The 19,318-nt window shown below is 31.9% G+C and overlaps 1 protein-coding gene across 1 annotated transcript in view; it reads left to right on the top strand.

The window, feature by feature from the left end:
- Window positions 1-2,598: 2,598 nt before the first annotated feature.
- Window positions 2,599-19,318, top strand: part of LOC118204753 (lipopolysaccharide-induced tumor necrosis factor-alpha factor homolog) — a 78,084-nt gene continuing 61,364 nt past the window's right edge. The window contains exons 1-2 of the mRNA XM_035377047.2: window positions 2,599-2,844; window positions 14,580-14,707. Of these exons, the coding sequence (XP_035232938.1) occupies window positions 14,602-14,707 (106 nt within the window). The 5' untranslated portion in view covers window positions 2,599-2,844; window positions 14,580-14,601. The remainder of the gene's footprint in view (window positions 2,845-14,579; window positions 14,708-19,318) is intronic.

Raw genomic sequence — 19,318 nt, forward strand, 5'->3', positions numbered from 1 at the left:
GGAAGACCAGATCGCGTCGTCTAAACACGTCTTAAGCAATCTTCGCGAAATTCGGGCTTCGTGTATACACGTCTTAAGCATTTTTCGTGCGATTTGAAATTCGTGTAAAGACGTCTTAAGCATTTTTAAAGAAATTCCAAAAACGTTTAAACACGTCTTAAGCAGTTAAAGGGTTAACAGCGACAGTCCGGTATAAAAGATATTGATTGATTGATTGAAGCTATAAACTTGTATGCAACATTTTGCTCCTTTTGTTACATGCAGATGCAATAAGGAACACTGTAGTAGAGTTATTATGGCTGGAAAAAGAGATAGAGAAGCCTTTTTCCCTCTCTGTGAAGTGTAAGATGAAGAAAATGTTTAAACTTGAGGTAAAGATTTAATGAAGCAATTAGTATACTTGTTGTTTACAGTGGTGTACATAGATAAACTGAATTCTACATTTACCAAATAACGCACCTCTCATTGATTTAGTGTGTATTGAGAATACGGTAAAGCACACTAGGGCTATCTGCCTAAGGGTAGGAGGAGCCTTACCTAAGGGGAGGGATGCCTTCGTGAAGGACTGTCTAAGGGAAGCTGGCTCGTATACACGTTACACAAGGGGAAAACCACGAATACGCCCATGCAGCCAGCCCGTTCGCGGGATTCGAACCGAACTACCAGTGTCCAGCGATTTTACCGTTCGGCCGCTGGTGGGCCTCTCATTGATTTAGCAAATTCACAGTATATCTTTGTTTATTATTACGAACTGAGAAACTAAAACTACAGTTAATTGCAGATGAAAAAAACTACAAGAATAGTCAGACAGACAGACAGACAAAGTAGACACATGTCTTGTTTTGCACCCGCTAAGTCTTTCTGCACCGATGGGCGAAAAATCAAGCATAGGTGCGAAGGAAAGGTATATAGAAAGAGGGGCAATTTCGTGTTTGAGGAGAGTAAAAAGGAACTTCGTACATTTTTTACGAGTTCAAAAGGCCAGAAAGAAAAGATGGGACAAAATAAAATTTAAAATAAATGGCCCACAAATAATAGAGGAGGAAAAAAAAGGGCCTATAGAAAGAAAAGGAAAAGAAGTAGAAAATATCCTAAAATACGATTGTGTCCATGAGTGTAGTTAAGGAGTTCATCTGCAAAGATTAGTGTCTTTAAGAAGCAAACTTTAGCTAAGTTAAAAAAAAAAAAAAAAAAGAATGAATTCCTACATGGTAATGTGTATGCCCTTATCTTGAGACCTAACTAGAAAAGACATATATCATCACAGAGATGTACATAATATTTTAAATAAAGTAACATTAAATATTACCGTTTCCAAAAAATTCATGTATATTTCAGAAAAACAGTAATTGACAAAATTATAAATCCATCATACACAGTGTGAGAGAATTTCAGCAAAAATAAATTATACAGTTTATTTTTCTTAAATATTAGTTAAATATAAAATTAATTTATTAATTTAACCGTTGAAATTTATTATAGTACAAGTTTAACAAATTCTGTCACTGTATTTTTATTTGCTCATAATTCTAAATTTGAGACTTGAAAAAAAAAAAAAAAAAAAAAAAAAAAAAAAGTCGGGGATCTTTGTTACAAAAATCACAATCTATACTCATCGATGATCAAGAGATCCCCATTTTTCCCTCACAAGAAATTCCAAAGCACGAAAAGGGGGGCCTCCGAAGGGTGTGAGTTGCTGATAAGAACGGACTACTGATAAGGAATGTGGCGTCTCTACGGAATAGTTACGAAGAAAAGAACCACATGACCTGCTACTATTACCAACTATTGTATAATGCTAGAATCTTATGAAAAATAATAAATAAAGAAATTTAATGACACTCTAGTGATAGAGAAACAGATATTTTATGGAGAACAGAATGTTACTTATCTGAATATTCCGTGTCAGAGCCTCTTTTGGATTTCTCGTGTTCATAGTGAACACCTAACAAAACACCTGAAGTTTCGAAGAAGCGAAGTTTCCTTTTTCAATTTGATGAATGAGACATTGCATAGGAAAGGTGCATTTAACTATTTTAGAGAGTTGAAAACATTTTTGAAACACTTATTTAAAAAACTTCGGAGCTATGTTCAGACACTGCCTCCAGCTCCTCCAGCTTTCGTGATCCTCACTACAAGAATAGTAAAATTATTAAAACAAAAAGATACTTTTGTTTGATTTAAAACGTAAATTATGGAAATTAACATGTCTTCTTTCAAAATATCTTTTTCCAATAGTTTATAATGCGTAGAAGCAGTAAATACTTTCATTTTATTGAAAAAATATTCTTTCTAGTTACTTTAATTAAAAAATAATTATGCACAAAGCGAGTCCGGATTTTAAAATTTAGTTATGATTGATATTCAAAATCATATGTTACTAAAGCATTTAAAATAATACATAAAAAAGTTCAGTTATCTTATTTCAAACAATTTGTCACATTGGCCTTGTGTTATTAAAATTTTTATGTCAATAGTGCAATCACACCTTCCGCCCCCCCCAAAAAAGAAGAATAAAACAATTTAATATTCAACCAACGTAATAAAGTGAAAGATAAAGGGAAAATATGCCTTGGAACAGAGGGAAAGTGAGTAGTTACAGGGAGAATGGGATGTAGAACGAGAAGACAAGTTGATGTTGTTGCCGGTGTTTTCGCGTTGTTTCTCTTCGATGTGTTTGTGACGTTCAGGGTTTGCAAACTGCTTTTATTTAGAAACAGAAAAATTTAAGCTCTGTAAGCTTTAATAAGTAAATATTCAGGATTTCTGTGGGGTGGTATTCAATTGAAAACTGTACTTTTCATCGTAGCACATCTGAGCAATTAGCCTTCTGGTAAACGCTCCGTAAGTTGGATAAATTGCTTTGTGATTAAATTGACAGTACAATTAATTATTCATTAGGTATAAAAAAAAATTCACCCATAAAATTTCTTTCTTATTCGTTTGATTAAAATAGGCTGCGTAGATTCCTGTTTTTATACGCTACTGCTGGTGTTTTTGAGTCGTGGAAAATTGAGCATTTGTTAACGAGAACTATGCCCCGAAGTATTTTAGCACATTTTAAAAAAATAAATCTGATGGATTTTGTTTTATTGCTATATTTGTGTGGTAAAATATCTGTTTTTTATTTTAGACGTTACATGGATACTTAAATGTTCCCCAGACTGAGTGCGTTTCTCTGTATGAAAACGTAAACAGCAGAAATTTTCTTTAACGTAGACTTTTGTGAATTTATCTTTTACCCATCTGGTCTGATTTACATAAAATTCCACTTTATAGTATTTGCATTTGCTTTTCTTTTTTAATTGAAGGCTAAAATATAAGGGAAGAATTCCGTTTATAATTTTTTTTATTTATTTTTTTTTTTTTATTTTTTTTTTTTATAGAATTATATAAAAATCTGAAGTGGAAAATTTCTGAAGAATTCATTAGATTTATGGCCTGATCTTTGTAAATTTGAATAGGAACTTTTTATAAAATTTTGTGGGTATAAAACTATACAGTTTCGTAGTTTTTCATAAGGAATTTCCATCAAGTTATGTATTGAGAATTTCAGTTAATCTTTGGATTATGGTAATTTGGCGATTTTTTGGCAAAAATTTGTGTGACCAACCCTGCTACAGCAACCTGCTAGTTTTGTTTTGGATGCCATTTTGTTTTCACGAAGTAAAGGCATGTTTTTTTTGTTTTTACTCAACATTTTTTTCCAACAATCTGCTAGCCGAATTATGCTTATGCTAGAACTTTTATGGAACAAAAGTGCTTAATCATGACGAAGATTAGGTGCGAAATTGGGAGAAAGTGCAGAATCGCCCACTGCTTGCCGCGTTTTTAAGAATTGCACATACACGGTATCATCCATGTACACATCGACCTATTTTCACTTTAAAAAACATCCCAGAATTGCACAAAAATGGCATTGCGCACACTCTTGACTTTATCCATGTACACTGCTAAAGTCCTAGCTAGTAACCTTTATCGCCTTAGCAAAATGTCGCCAACTACCTGTTACCATATTCCAAAGATTAGCAAGAATTTCTGTAGATACGTGTAAATTTCTGGAGAGATTTAGATAGATTCTGTAGATATCCATGTAATGAGTTTTATAAAACTGCTATCCACTTATGGAGTTCTATAATAATTCTCATATCTAGTGTATAGGAAATAAGTTCATTATTCTAAACAAGTTTTCCTGCTGTAATTTACTGTAAAAGATTTTGCAGAAGTTGAGTATCTAAAAGCTTTATAGAATCAACAAAAATGTCTTTTGAAAATTCATTTTAAATTTATTCTATTTGGATGCTTTATTATCAAAAATGGTTATGCCAGTAAAGAGCATTGTTGAAATAAGTACATTATTTCATGCATATAGTTAATAGTAGTATTAATCATCTGAATTAGTGGACATATTCAGAGTGTAATTTATAAAATTGGAAGTGCTGAAGCTGTGTGGGCAGCAATCAGGAAAGGGAAAAAAATTAATTAAAATGAAATAATTAATAAATTTAGTTAAACTAATGGAAAATAATTAAATAATAAATGCAGCTGCTCTTTTTATTTGAGGCAAAATTAGAGGCAGAAATGAATTTCTTTCAAAAACTGAGAAACGTAGAGCCAGGTTTTGGTGCGCTGCAACTGAATTCATGTCCTAGACATTGTGCTTAGGTGATAGATTTTAAATAAACTCATAATTTAAGTGTTTTAATAGAAAGATTAAACCAAGCCATTTGAATATAAAAAATTAAATCAAGCTTCTTTTTGCAGTCTCATTATTGCTGCTATTACTGCTATTCATTATAGAGTACCTTTAAATATAAAGTAAATACTGTTTTACTGATGTTTATAAAACATGTATCGTAGGAATTTTTGTGGAAAATTAACAGTAGCCAAGATAAACCCCTGAAGTTATCAGCATTTCAGATTTATTATAAGAAAAATCAGCTTTTCATAAATAATAAAAAAGCAGTACAATATCTATATCAGGAAAATATCAAAATACTGTATCCAAAATTAAAAATCTTGTTGACCTGCTACTTGAGTTGGATCACTGCTGTTGTTTAAGATATGTATTAGCTGCAATTGTTGTTGCACACATTGTAAGCAAAAATATTAACTGAAAATGTGAATTTTTCAGATTTTGTAATGTGTTCCACAATAGTTAACACATGTTTAACATTGCATCATGTAGCAATAGGTAGTACTGTTATAAATAATTAAAATATATAAATTAATACAATGTTTCTTCTTCTTTCAACCTTTAACGTAACAATATGCCACACAAGCTCTGCAGGGTTAATAAATAAAGGTAACGCACAGAACGTTTAAAAAAGGACTTTTTGGACGTAATTTAAAATCTGAAACCTTTCAGATTTTCTTTTTAATATTTATTTATTTTGTGCATGCATGCATGCATGTGTGTGAAAATGAAAAATATCATTGTGAGATTCCTAAAAGCTATTTTTAATTGTATGTAGTTATGGTTATTTATATGGGGTACAATATTAAAATATTGGGAGATATTATTTAATCAAAGAACAGATTAAATTATTTTTATAACAATAATTTACTCTATAAACTAAATTATTTTGATAGTCTCATTCAATTTTTTAACTATAATATAAGTCAGTATCTTCAATAATAAAATTTTAGGATAAAAAGCTGTAAAGCATACTAACATTGTAGGATAAAAACTCTTAGGTGCATTCATAAAATTTCGTTTCCAAACTTTAAGAAAATTGCTTTTAGAAATGCCTCATCATAAATTAAAGCTATTCTTGCACTCATCTTAGCAATTAATAAATTTGGGTACTTACGTATTAACGCAACCAGGCCAAAATTCGCATAAATTGCCAAATTTGGCGACCCTACTTACGGCAACCCTATGTGTTATACGTAGTTTTGTAAAAAGAATTTATTTGTAAAACGAAAAAATAACACTGTACTACCACAGCAATGGGTTTTCGGCGGAATTTGCCGAGAAAAGAAAGAGACTTTAAAAGTGCATTTTATTGGTTACTGTACCTAACAGAAGCGCCGTTACCCCTCATGGAAAAAATTTGCTAAAATATCAAGGAAGGAAGCATCATTTATTTGGATTGCTGGAAAGGATACAATACAAGTGAGTTCAAAAATGCTGGATTTCTGCATGGAACTGTTAATCACAAAAAGAACTTTGTGGATCCCAACACGGGCGTTGACACACAACATGTAGAGCACATGTGGGGCTCAGCCAAATGGCACAACAAAAAACAGAGGAACAGCCCGTCATCATCTTGACTCATACCTTATCGAATTTATATGGCGCCAAGCTCAAGCTGTTAATGGCGAAGAGGGTTTTCAATCAGTGCTAAAAGCAATAGCCAAAAGATTTCCGCCGAAAAAATAATTCTGCAACTTATTCAAATTCGAAACCGGAAGGGTTTAATTGCTATTTTATATTTTAAAACAAAATAATATAAAAAACTGTATTAAAAATTATCTGTAATTAATAAATGTACATTTTCTTTCTATTCATACTTTTTTACTCAAACTTACAAATCGCGCCAACCTGGTTGCGATAATACGTAAGTACCTAAATTTGTAATTAATAAACACATCTGATAATTTCACGATAATTTATAACCTATGGTGCCAAGTGTTAAATTAATATCCTAATTTTCAAACTTGTGGTAAGTTTCTAAAGAAGAACAGTTCTTCTTTTAAAGAACATTGACATTTAACATTTCTCTTTCTTTCCATCTTTTTTTTTTTTTTTTTAATTGTAATTTTATGACAATTGTATAACTTCCAAATATATAAACAAGGAACTACTGTGATATGTGCCCTCAAGTCGCCAAATTTCTCGCCAAAACATGCTGCCATATTACTATCTAAATTTTTTGTCTACATTTCGAACTTTAAGCCTAAAATGTCTCCAAAAAATGCGGTTTTGCACACACAATTTAAGCTAAAAGTCCGAAGCAAAAATGTAAAGTTTCGAACCAAAAATATTTGACAAAAATCCATGTACACAGTGATATGTTTTAACTTAAAAAAACATCTATGAATGGCACAATCTAGGCAATGAACGAATCTACGAACACCTCGCTTTAATAAATTAACATAACAACAATAAATTTCAAAGACTACCATGTACATAGCATCCTTTTTAAACTTAAAAAAACATCTACGAATTGCACAATCTAGACGCTCTGCACTAATCAACAAAATAAACTAAAATAACTAAAATAAATTTCAAACAATTTTAAAAAAAAAACAGCAATAACGACAGAAATTCATACTAAAAAAACAATGAACATAATATTCTACAAAATATGAACAAGAATAAAATAAAATGCACTTACCATGAATTAATGCTTTTTCGAACAGCAGAAATACCAATTTCATACCGCCTTTTAACATGCTGCCACGTAATCACTATCGTATTTATATGACAGCCAGACAGACTATCCAGAAAATTCATACTATGGTTCACAAATAAATAAAATTACAAATTATCACTAGTCCCTACTTCTATCATGCACAACCACTAAAAATAATCTCCCAGACCCTCTTTCCACACCTCCAAATATCCACTGTCCCTTAACAGGATGGCCACGATGATATTTCCTTTTTCCGAACTTCAATTCAACAACTTCCACCATTTTATTTTTCCCCCTATCTTCTCAGACACAGAGCATGACGCGAACCAACGAGCTTCTGCGAAAGATTTTTCAATGTCAACAGGGATGCCATAAAACGCGCAATCGTGCCAAAAACCAGCGCAGAACACATATCGCCACATTGGGTGAAATTAGGGCGTATATCAGAGTTGTACCATGAACAAATAGTATAACCACTTTGAACCAACTTTCAGTATAATATAATATAGTTTGGCGAAATTCGGCAAACTACCAGTATTCAGTGATCTTAAGCAATGGTGGGGCCTAAAATTATATATATATATATATATATATATATATATAAAAAAAAATTGCTAGTGCATATTTAAACTAAACTTCTGGGTCTGTTATGGTTATTATAGTTTTCGATTGCAATGATACTGAATTATCAGCAATTCTATCCAATACTAAAATGTCAAAATGAACTATTATTCATACAGATATCATAAAAGCAATTAGAAATATTAAAACTATGTTTTTTTTATACACCAATCAACAATATACTTATTATTGCTTGAGTGCTTTTTATAAATATGAAATCCTCTCTTGAGTTAGTAGCTTAAAAATTATTTATATTGTGTAAAACTAATCAGAATCTCGGGAATTAGTTTGCTTCTTTTAAAAATTGGTACAGTATTGCACTGCTTCAAAGCTATTTTTAATGTTAATCATTTTCAATGATAATGAATATCAGAATAATTTCCCAGACATATAAATCAATGCTGAAAAACTGTCAAGAGGAAATATTTTGAGTTTTGGGAATAATACAGTACAAAGTCCGAAATCTCGACTCGTTGGGACTTCGGCGATTCAGGATTTGGGATTTTTCTAGATATTAGATCATCAGTTTAAATCTTGTAAGATAGCATGTATAAATTATAAAATTAAAAATATGAAATCATGATTTATGAAATAATGAAGTATTTATGATCTAATGGGTATCAAAATTTACAAAAAAAAGCTTAATATTTATTTGTTTACCTTATTAAACATTTCTTTCAATGTAAGTTGTTTAAGTTGCTTCGTGTTTTGTGCTAATACTTTCTCTTTAATTATGTAGACCGACATAATCTCTTGTTTAGTTACATATTTGAAGTTCTGTAACTGCTGTTTCGAGAATTCCGAATAACTTGTCAATCAAAATTTTCTCCTTTTCAGTAACTTTCTGTCACTTTCTTCACTGTCGGTAATGGTATTTTCTGGATCTAGAACCATAATACAGATTTTGACATTCATTAATTGATTGATGATTAAGAAGCATTGTTATCACAATGAAAAACTTCGTTTATATCATCTTCTTTTATTACCACTTCTCCACATTTTTTTACAAAATCTGTTAATTGGAAAATTTCATTTTTGTTTTGCGATATTCAAAAACCTTTAAAATTAGCTGCTATCATCATCTAATTTAGCTATCCTTCACTATACATATTTGGCTATGCATAATGGGCTTGGTGACTAATGACAGTTGTTTTATTAAATTTTATCTTGCTTTTATCCTGCGCTGAGACAATTAAGCCTGAATTGTATTAGTTTAGTTATTTATTATATTTATGTCTATTTCTTGCATATGCTTAAAGCTTATCAGAGTTCTGAATAAATAAATTACCACATATACTTAAGCCTTATAAAGGGTAGATATCCTTATAAAGGGTAACCTTATAATCGCTAGATATCTTACCGCCTGATGCAGTCAGTCTCTGTGGGTCCTAAATTCTGCGAATCCATGCAGCCATACGAGCCCTGGTGCTGGTTCTGGGTTTATGTGAATAACAAATCAGTTATTCTTAATTCAAATAGCCTTAAATTTAATCTTTGGGTCTATGAGTATCATCAACAAAATCTGTTTTTAGCATAATGGAAAGAAATTTTTGGTAAATGTTTCCTCATTAATATTTTTTAGCACATTTAACTTAGATCTGTAATCATAGCCAAGGGTAATGTCAACATAAAAAGGTTACCATACTCCTTTATTATTAAATTACTGACATAAAAAATTTGTTTAGGCATCGCTACATGAGTCATTATTCAAGTTGTCATGTTTTGATAAACATGCAGTGATGTAAGGAAAGTAAAATAAATTATGATTCACCAGGTTGGCGTCAGATCAATGATGTATGTGGAATGTTTCGGTTTGAGATGTGTGCCAAGCAGATATGCAGCAACAGAGCCAAATTACTGATCGTACAAATTTATGCTAAAATGATTGTTTCTTCAATAATAACAGGATATTTTATTTAGTGTTGAAGTGAAATTAAGAATCAGGGCTCTCCAGATGTTTTATTATGTGCAGAGGGGGAAATTAAATACGCCTACGAGAAAAACATTGGTGGTTTTGAGGTCCGGATTTTAGATCATTCCGGATAATGGGCATCCGGTTGTACTGTATTAATTGCTGTGATTTCAGCCTTTTTTATTGTATTACTTAAACTACAGCTATTTTACTAAAAGATATTTTTATACTTAACGAATAATTAGAAGTACATTCTAAATGAATCATTTTAATAATGATTAATCAAATATTAAACTCTGATTATTCTTTTGTATTAATGCAAACAGTAGTGATACGGTTAGATATGAAAATAGTCTTATTAAAGGTATATTTTTCGTGTGATTGAAAATGTACAGATCGGGAGGTTTCTACTTTTTTGGATCTCTTCAACATTAGCAAAAAACTTTACTTTGAGAGGCAGCTTAAGTTTTGGAAAGAGAAAGTAGTCATGATGGGATGAACTTAGAAAATTGGGGGAAAACTGAGATTGAGTGTATGTACAAATCTTTTCAAGCCAGAAAGTATATCGACTGGTATGAAGTTTTATTCATGTGCAGAATGATCAGGGGTGTAGCTAGAGGGGGCCAAGGGGGGCATCTGTCCCCGGGCGCAGAATCCAAGGGGTGCCAAACTGATGTTACAAATTTTAGAATTAAATGTTTTCCATTCTTGGCAAGCAGTAGGGGGCACGAAATCTTCGGTTGTCCCTGGGCGCTGAAAACCCTAGCTACGACTCTGAGAATGATGCATTTGGAGCAGCATTAAATATTACCTGCTCGGCTAGATGATAAATAATTTTTGAAAGTGTATCTACTCTTTGATTTATCAGCTTTATGGGTATTAAAAAAATTAATTGCCCCACAGTGGATTTATACGAAAGTAAACTGTGCATAAGAGTGTTGCAAGATGTCTATTGCTTTATTATAGCACACTGTATTTGTATGATACTTTCTGATTATATGCACCTCCCACAGAGAAATCACGAACTTGCTGTAAACTCATTTTTTGACCAAGCTAATGCATGAAAGACAGCAGCCATTTTCAAAATAGTGGTACACTAAGTAAGAATTCAATATAAGAGCAATCAATAGAATTTAAAAGTAAGAAGCTTCGGTAATAAATCAATTTTTGAGACAGCCTTCTTATTTTGTGCTGTTCTTCTTTCCTTATACAAAGTGATCTATTTTTGCTTTAAGAAATTCAAGAATTGCACAAATTGGGCATGCCTAGAATTGCTGGCTAAAACAGACATGTGCTCGGTACATACCAGAGTTGCTGCATAAGTACTTTTTGGCAACATTGTGAGTTGCCACCTAGCTATTTTGACAATATGCTTACATGCTTCATGAATAACTTTGTAACTTTTTGGCAGGATTGCTGATAATCAGAAAGTAGTAGAAGTATTTTTATTTTTGTACCTTAATCTCTCCACCAGTGGTCATGTGGTTGACTGTTGAATACTGTTAGTTCAACCGTGGTTTGATCCTAGGTAACAGGCAGACTGCATGATTGGTTTTGTGGTTTTCTTGGGGTGTCACATGAATACAAGCCAGATCACATGAGAAAATTCTCCACAAAGGCATCACTCTCCTTAGGCAGATAGCCTTTGAGTGCTGTGTTATATTCCAGTAATCTAACCTAGCTTTCATATCATAATTGGCGATTAGAAAGTTGATTGTACACTACTCAACACTGAAAATGCAACACCAAGAAGGAGTGGCCAAAAATTATGCAAGTTTCAGGGTGGGTGCATGTCACCTAGTTATGTGAATGATGTGAAATATGCAGCTCTCCAGTGCATGTTGAAGAACATATAAGGAAAAGAACCTGCAGAGTATTTAATTTTCGTGCTGTTATTTCTGCTAGGGAAATCATCAGAGAAAATTTCTTCTTGTCTCAGAGGACGCGTGTAATAGCAGAGAATGCCCCGCCATTGTCAACAGAGGCAGTTCCAGCAGACAGATGATTTTATAAGGCACATAGTGATCGGACTAAGAATGGCAGGTTGATCCATATGGGAAATCTCATCTTGACACACACCTGGACACATCCAGAGTGTACGGACTGTGACAGTGATGATTGGAACAAGGAAATGTGGCAAGTTTGAGGGGTGCCAGTGCAGCCAGAGTGACGTCAGCACGCGGGGATCAATGCATTTGCCAACAAGTAGTGGTGCTTCCACAAGCCCCTTCTATCTCCATTCTGAAACATGTTCAAGACACCCTAGATGTTCCCATATTGACCAGAACCATTTACTTTCAATTGCTGGCTAATAGCCTGCACTTGTCACATCCATTAAGAAGACAGCCATTGACTCCACATCATAGACGCCAACGTCTGCAATAGTTCCAGGCTTGAGAGATGTAGATGGCAGAATGGCGTAGAGTCATGTTCTCAGATGAGTCATGCTTCTGTTTCTCCAATGATAGTACAAGAGTGGCGGCGATGTGAAAAAAGATCCAATCTGGCAGCAATTGTGGAATGCCGCACCATGTGACAATACAGCATCATGGATTGGGGTGCAATTGCGTACGATTCCAGATAACCTGTAATTTGTATTCAGGGCACTATGACAGCCCAACGATACATGGATGATGTGCTGAGGGCAGTGACATTCCCCTATATTCAGGGAGTGCCCAATGCCCTTTGACAACAGGATAACACCCGACCACACACTACAGTGATCAGCCAATGTATTGTGCAAGGTGTGCAGATGCTTCCCTGGCCACCATTCTCTCCTGATCTCTCAGCAGTCAAACAAATTTGGGATGTAATTGGATGCCGTTTGCAGACCCTGCCATTGCTGCTTTCAGAAGAACTGTGGCAAATGGTTGACGGAATGGTGAGCCATTCGTCAGGACACCATCCGTAGTCTGATTGGCTCTGTACCTAGACGTATTGGTTCGTGTATCGCAGTCCAAGATGGTCCTTACAGACTACTGACCTGTTCTCGCTCTATATTATGCATATCATTTCAAAATAAAGATCACTTATTGTCCAATGCTGTTTCCCTCTGTTTACAGAGTTTCATCACTTTCTGGCCACTCCTTCTTGGTGGCGCATTTTCATTGTCGGGTAGTTTATATGATAAGTAATGCTAAACAAAATTCTTTGTTAAGCCTTTTTGTAACAAAATTTGATGCAGAATTTATATCTGTCTGTATTCAAGAGTGATTGTAGTATGGATATAGCTGGATTATAGGACTTCTTACTTTCTCATATCTTAAATTTCCAGATTTGTGAAATGTTATCAATAATCAGTAAATCTGCAAATTCTTTGTAATCAGTAAATCTTTAAAATCAAACAAATACTATTCAGCAATTACACAAATTTTAGACTTTTAGATTCAAAAAAGTTCAGTGAGAGGTCAAACTTCATGTTTGAGCAAACTAAGGTTTGTCTTATACAGAAAAATTATTTTTTCTATTTGCTTACCCCCCCCCCCCCATTTTTTGAGATGAAGTATTCAGACAGAAAGAAGCTGGAAAACTGATGAAATCTGTTTTACTTCCTTGAAGCCATTGCTAAAATTTCATTTAGTTATATGGGTGATATGTCAGAATGAAGAACATCTTTGAACAGTAAGAGCTTAGATGCTGGACAGACTGAAATATTATTTATTCTTGCTGCAAAAAACAGCAAATGAAGCTTTCAGGTCAGGAAATTTTTCTGATGACTCTGGGAAAGTGTTTATGGATAATCTATTGTGTAACTGGACAGCTTGCCAAAATTTTTTACATTCTGTGAACCATTCTTTTCATTCTAGCAGTTTCTCATCTGGAACATCTGCTAATATACACTTCAAGTTTTATTATAATACTTAAAGTGAACAAGCCATTGTCTTCATCAAAATGTCTTGCTGAACATTTTGAGTTTTCAGTTGTTAGCAAAGAAAAATATAAATGCTTCAGAAAGTAACCTCCTCCGAAAGAAAATCTTATTTTAGTAAATATTTGAAGAAAATGTTGAGAAACCAAATAGATAAGCAATTGTATGACTTGATGTAGTGAGACAAATTATTTTTTAATAATAAGAGAAAATCTATTTTTTTTTTTTTTTTTTGTTTGCTTTGCCATTGAAAGAGTGTGAAAATAGGTATGTAATGCATACATGTATGTATGTGTTTAATATCAGTATTCTGAATTATTTGAAATATTCTGTTTTTACTCTGCAATATTTTTTAAATGGGATCGTAATCATCCCTTATTTCAGGATTTTTTAGATGGGTTGCAATCATCATATTACTCATTAGAGCATTTGAAAATGCATTTTTCATGTAATTAAATTTTTAAAATAAATAATTTAATGTGTAATAAAGTTTGAATAAGATGGCTGTTACTATACTCTTTCTTTCATTACTTGTTTGAGTTAATGATTTTTTGCTTATGTGATGATCACAAAATGAGCTTACTCATTTTTCGTTGCTTCTTTTGCTAGCCCTTTGCTGTATTTTGATAATTTTCTTTAATATCTGTCTTTAATATCTGTAATTCTGTATATATCTGGAGCAGCTCATATTTACTAATTAAAAATATTCTTTCAATGTTATTCAGTTTTTATGGCTTGTGTTTTAAAAATGCAGTATTAAAAGGAAAAATTAAGATTGAGATAATGAAATATATTTACAAATTAATTTCTGTTTCAGATATTTATTATATAATAACATTATGACTGAAAAGATCAATTCTTCGTATGCAGAGCCACCTCCTCCATATACCACTGCACCTCAGCCTGCAGCATATCCTGGAGCAATGCAGTATGGAGCCAATGTTGGTAAGGGTGTAATATAATCACAATGAAAATTTATTCATTTATCTCTGAAAAATATGTAGTCAGCTGGTATAATTCCAGGTCCATGTGTTTCTATTGTAATTCTAGTCATATTTTTTCCTTAATTAATGCTTTATTAAAATTGGGGAAAATTTTGAAGGCATTTTTAGCCATGTAATTTGCAATAGCTAAATCAATTTATTAAACTGAAATTTGTTTTGATACTGCTTTTGGGGGACTTTGTTCACAAAATTTTAACTATGAAATTTCTTTTTTTATAGTTAAAAAATTTACGAAAAAATTTTGTGAACACTAATTTTAACTTTAAAATTTCTTTTTCAATTAGTCTACAAGTGACTGAGTGGATAAGACTGTTGAACATTGATTTGAATTTTGGTGAATGGAATGGCTACATGCATTTTCCCCTTAAATAACATAAATTTAAACTGATTTTCTCTAGGTTAGATTATATCAAAGCATTTGAAGGCTATCTGCCTGTGAGACAATCTTTGTTTGGCACTGTTTTCTTTGAAAAGTCTCCCATGAATGCATCCCTTTCCTTACACTAGTGGTCCTTCATTTGCTTTGCTGTATCTAATTAAGCTGTATTCTGTTTTAATGTCTACTAAGTATAAAATGTTTTGTCTGCTACGTTTGAAAAATTTACAACATAGCAAAGCACATCTCAGATTTATCTCACATACAGTGTTGTTTCAAAATACGTATGCTTGATAATTTTACTTCCTTGTATGAAGCAAAGGAAGTATTACAATTGCAAAAAATTTTGGTTATCTTATTTCAAAGGGAATATCCATTTTGACTGTTCCCAAATTCATTTAGATGATTTTCTTGCATGACGTGTGTACTTATGCACAGAATAAAGGACTCTTATCATCAAAATGGATTCAAAAAGGATTTTTTCATAGGGGACAAAAGGCATTACATGCGTATGTATTTGTCTCGCATAACTTAAAACAATTAGCCATAGAATGTGGTACTGCACCAACATCCAATTGTGCACCTCCCTTTTTTATTGCAATTGGCAAGACCAAATTTATATATATGTATGTATATAGAGCATTTGAAAATTAAAGTTCTTAAAATTTGAATCAAAACAAGGCAACTCCCTAACAATATTAATAATTGCAATCTTTTAAAAGTCTAACATTGCTAAACATAATCAAATTAATAAAGGAATTAATCATTAGAATAAACAAATATATATATATATATATATATATATATATATATATATATATAATAAATAAATAAATAAAAATGCAAATGGAAAAGTAATAAAATTAAAAATTAGAAATTAAGCTCCTTTGTATGAAACCCCAATTCAGAAATCGTCAGGGGAAAAGGAATTGAAGTTTTAGAAAAGTCAATTAATGTGCTCAAATATATGTTTCGTTCTTCTGAATCATTTAAGATCAAAAACTGATAACGTATTCAATTAAATTTTCACTAAAAACTTTAAAACTGAAAGAATGAATCTCAAATCGGACTTTCCAAAGCAATAACAAATTAATGAATAAAAGAATTGACTTTTAAATCAAATTGTCATTTAAACAAAACTTAAAAATATGGGTGGTCCCCAATTATGCAAACCTTAAACTTTTAATACTAAGAAAATGAAACACTTTCCAAAAAAAGATTTCTTTAAATCCGAGCCTTAATCGGCTAAAAATCTGTAAACCTATTAGAAAACAATTATTGAGCAAATGTAAATTTACTGAATTTCTTAAAAAGGCCATTGTTTTTCAAACTGTGGACTCATGCAAAAGATAGTTGAATTCAGATCTACTTTGGAGACTTAGAAAAGTTAAAACTTCTTGTAAATAGTATGAGATAAAGGACCAAGTGTCCAATGGCAGAAAACTGTACTTTTGTGTGTATTCAAAATGTCCTATCCTGTTAAACTTTGTGTGTGGGGGGGATGGGGAATTGTGGGTGTGGTTAATATAAATGATCAGGAAGGAGAGAGTGTTGATGTCAGTATGGTGGCAGATAAAACTTTTTAAAAGATAATGTCCATTGTAAAATCTTAAAACATGGGAACTACATTGGCTTTAAGTTGAGGAAAAAGTCATGTTATAAATGATAAAAGTCTTCACATAATCAGGGTACGGTATGTCTACTAGGAGCCCTATTTTTTAGTAAAAGTAAAGTTTGCCAGTTTATTTAAATTGACAAAGAAGTAAAAAAATTAGGAAGTATGAATTTACAAAGGAAAATTACAAGATCTTTTTACATATTTAGATTAAATGTCTTATCTTAGTCATCCAACTATTATCTTCAATTAAGTTTAAGTAGTAATTATCATTTCACTTTAGATGAGAAATTAAAAAAAAATGTAGTTAATACCAGCTTTCTTTAATGATAGAGAAATTTTATTCTGTAAGAGAATTTTGACTATGTTATTGATCTCTTCTTGATAGTATTCGACATTGTTTGAGATTTTTTTTATTCTGTTGAGCATGTATTGTTTTTAGTTAGAATAACTCTTTTGCAGATGTTTGAGTGCGAGTGAATGAGTTTTATAGTAGGGAAATCAAAATGTCTTCTTTTGTGGTAAATTTCAATATTTTTTAAATTGATAATTTGCAAATCTAAGTAATTAATGTCCCATTGTTGATAGTTAGTTTTATTTTGTATTAGACATGAGGGATAAAAGTGATCATATTCAGTTTTAGTGGAGTTGTTGATTGCAATACTATCATCCATATATCTGTACTTAAAGGAAGGTTGTATTGAAGATAATTGTTGTTGGGAATGAAATTCCTTTGTGAAAAGGTACACATTACAGGTAGCAGAACTCGTGCTGGTTCCTATCGGGATGCGGTTAATTTGTTTAAAAAAGGAATTATTAAACTCGGCATAGTTATTAAAAAGAATACTTTTAAAATATAGTTGCCATTCTTCTTTGGTAATAACAGTAGTACATTGTTGAAATAAATCTGGTCAAGTCGTCTGGTCAATCAATCTGGTCAATAAATCTGGTCAAAACTGTCGAAGACTTCTTGTAAAGGTAAGAGCCATACATAAATTCTCAACAGTAAGAGTAACAGAAAATATCTTTAATGTTTAAAGTGCAAAGTGCTTCTAGTATCGGTTAGTTGTTACTTATGATCCAGTTGAAATTGTGGTCTTGCATCTGTGCATCTGTAATAAAATAGAGAACTTCAAGTATTTGAGAAAAATGGTAGTCTATTTCTTTCATGTAATTTCTGGTTTCATTGACTATGAATCGAAATTTGACCGCCGTTTTGTGAAATTTAGGTAATACATAAAGGTTGGAAAATCTGATGTAAAATTATTTTGTAGTAATTTTAAGCAGGTAAATGAAACGTTTTTTGGTTGATCTTTACAATATGGTAAATGGTAGTTTGGCGACATTTTGGAGGCGATAAAGGTTACTACCTGGGACTTTGGTAATAATGTGAGCAGTACTCAGTTCCGATTATGCATTATTTTGCATGAGGGAAATGAGGGATCATGGGATATGTCATGTGATATTAATGGATGAATTACGGTTCTTTAATCGGAAAAGAGGGGAAATCGGGAAAAAATCTGGAAATTTTGTATTTAGCTTTATTCTGTGTTGTGTGAAACAGTGTTGGTTAATTTTTGGATCGCATGGCCCTAACTAAAGTGAATTCGAAATGGGTATTTAGGCATTGTGATAAAGAGAAGTTTGCTTTTTATTTAGGGGAGGAAGTATGGAGGAAAAATTCGCAGAAAAAATCTTTCAATAATTTTATTGAATGAATTAGAAAAGTGTATCCACCACGTAATCAAGATTCTGAAGAAGATTAGGTAAGTTAGTATTTTTAATTATTTGAGGATATTATTTTTATGCATTGTTCTAAATGTAAGGTGGAAAGGAATTTGGTATTATTGGGAAAATTGTTATTAGCAATGATTTAGTTTAAAGTAATTAGGATTGTAAGGTAATTTTTATTAATTTAATGTATGTGCTCATTTATATTTTAAGTAGTGTTTTTGAATTTAATTATATTTTAATGAAATGATAGTTATTTTGTGAATTTTATGTTTGTAGGAATTTGGTATACGTTTTAGTTGAAGTAAACGTGCATGGAAATAATTTAAATATCTGACACTAAGTATTTGTAATGGTTGCGGTATGAATTCATTGGTGACGTTTATAATATAATAGATGATTTAGAGGTAAAAGTTTTTGGATATTTTATTTATTTTATATGTGGAAATGTTCATATTTGGAAAGGGTAAATACTTTTTCGCGATCAGGTAATTTCATATATGTTCTTTTTACCGGGTTTAAAGATTGAGAAAATTGTCATGTATTTTCGTGAAATTTTTCTAATTTATGAGAAAAAAGCAGTGTACATGGATATAGTGAAGAGTGTGCGTAATGCCATTTTTGTGCAATTCTGGGATTTTTTTTAAGTAAAAATAAGTCGACGTGTACATGGTTTAGTGATATTTTAATTAAATGATAGTTATTTTGTGAATTTTATGTTTGTAGGAATTTGGTATACGTTTAAGTTGAAGTAAACGTGCATGGAAATAATTTAAATATCTGACACTAAGTATTTGTAATGCTTGCAGTATGAATTCGTTGGTGACGTG

This window comes from Stegodyphus dumicola, chromosome X1 (genome assembly GCF_044657685.1).
Source record: "Stegodyphus dumicola isolate Sdum_Otavi_A_Nest chromosome X1, ASM4465768v1".
In the NCBI taxonomy this organism is placed as follows: domain Eukaryota; kingdom Metazoa; phylum Arthropoda; class Arachnida; order Araneae; family Eresidae; genus Stegodyphus; species Stegodyphus dumicola.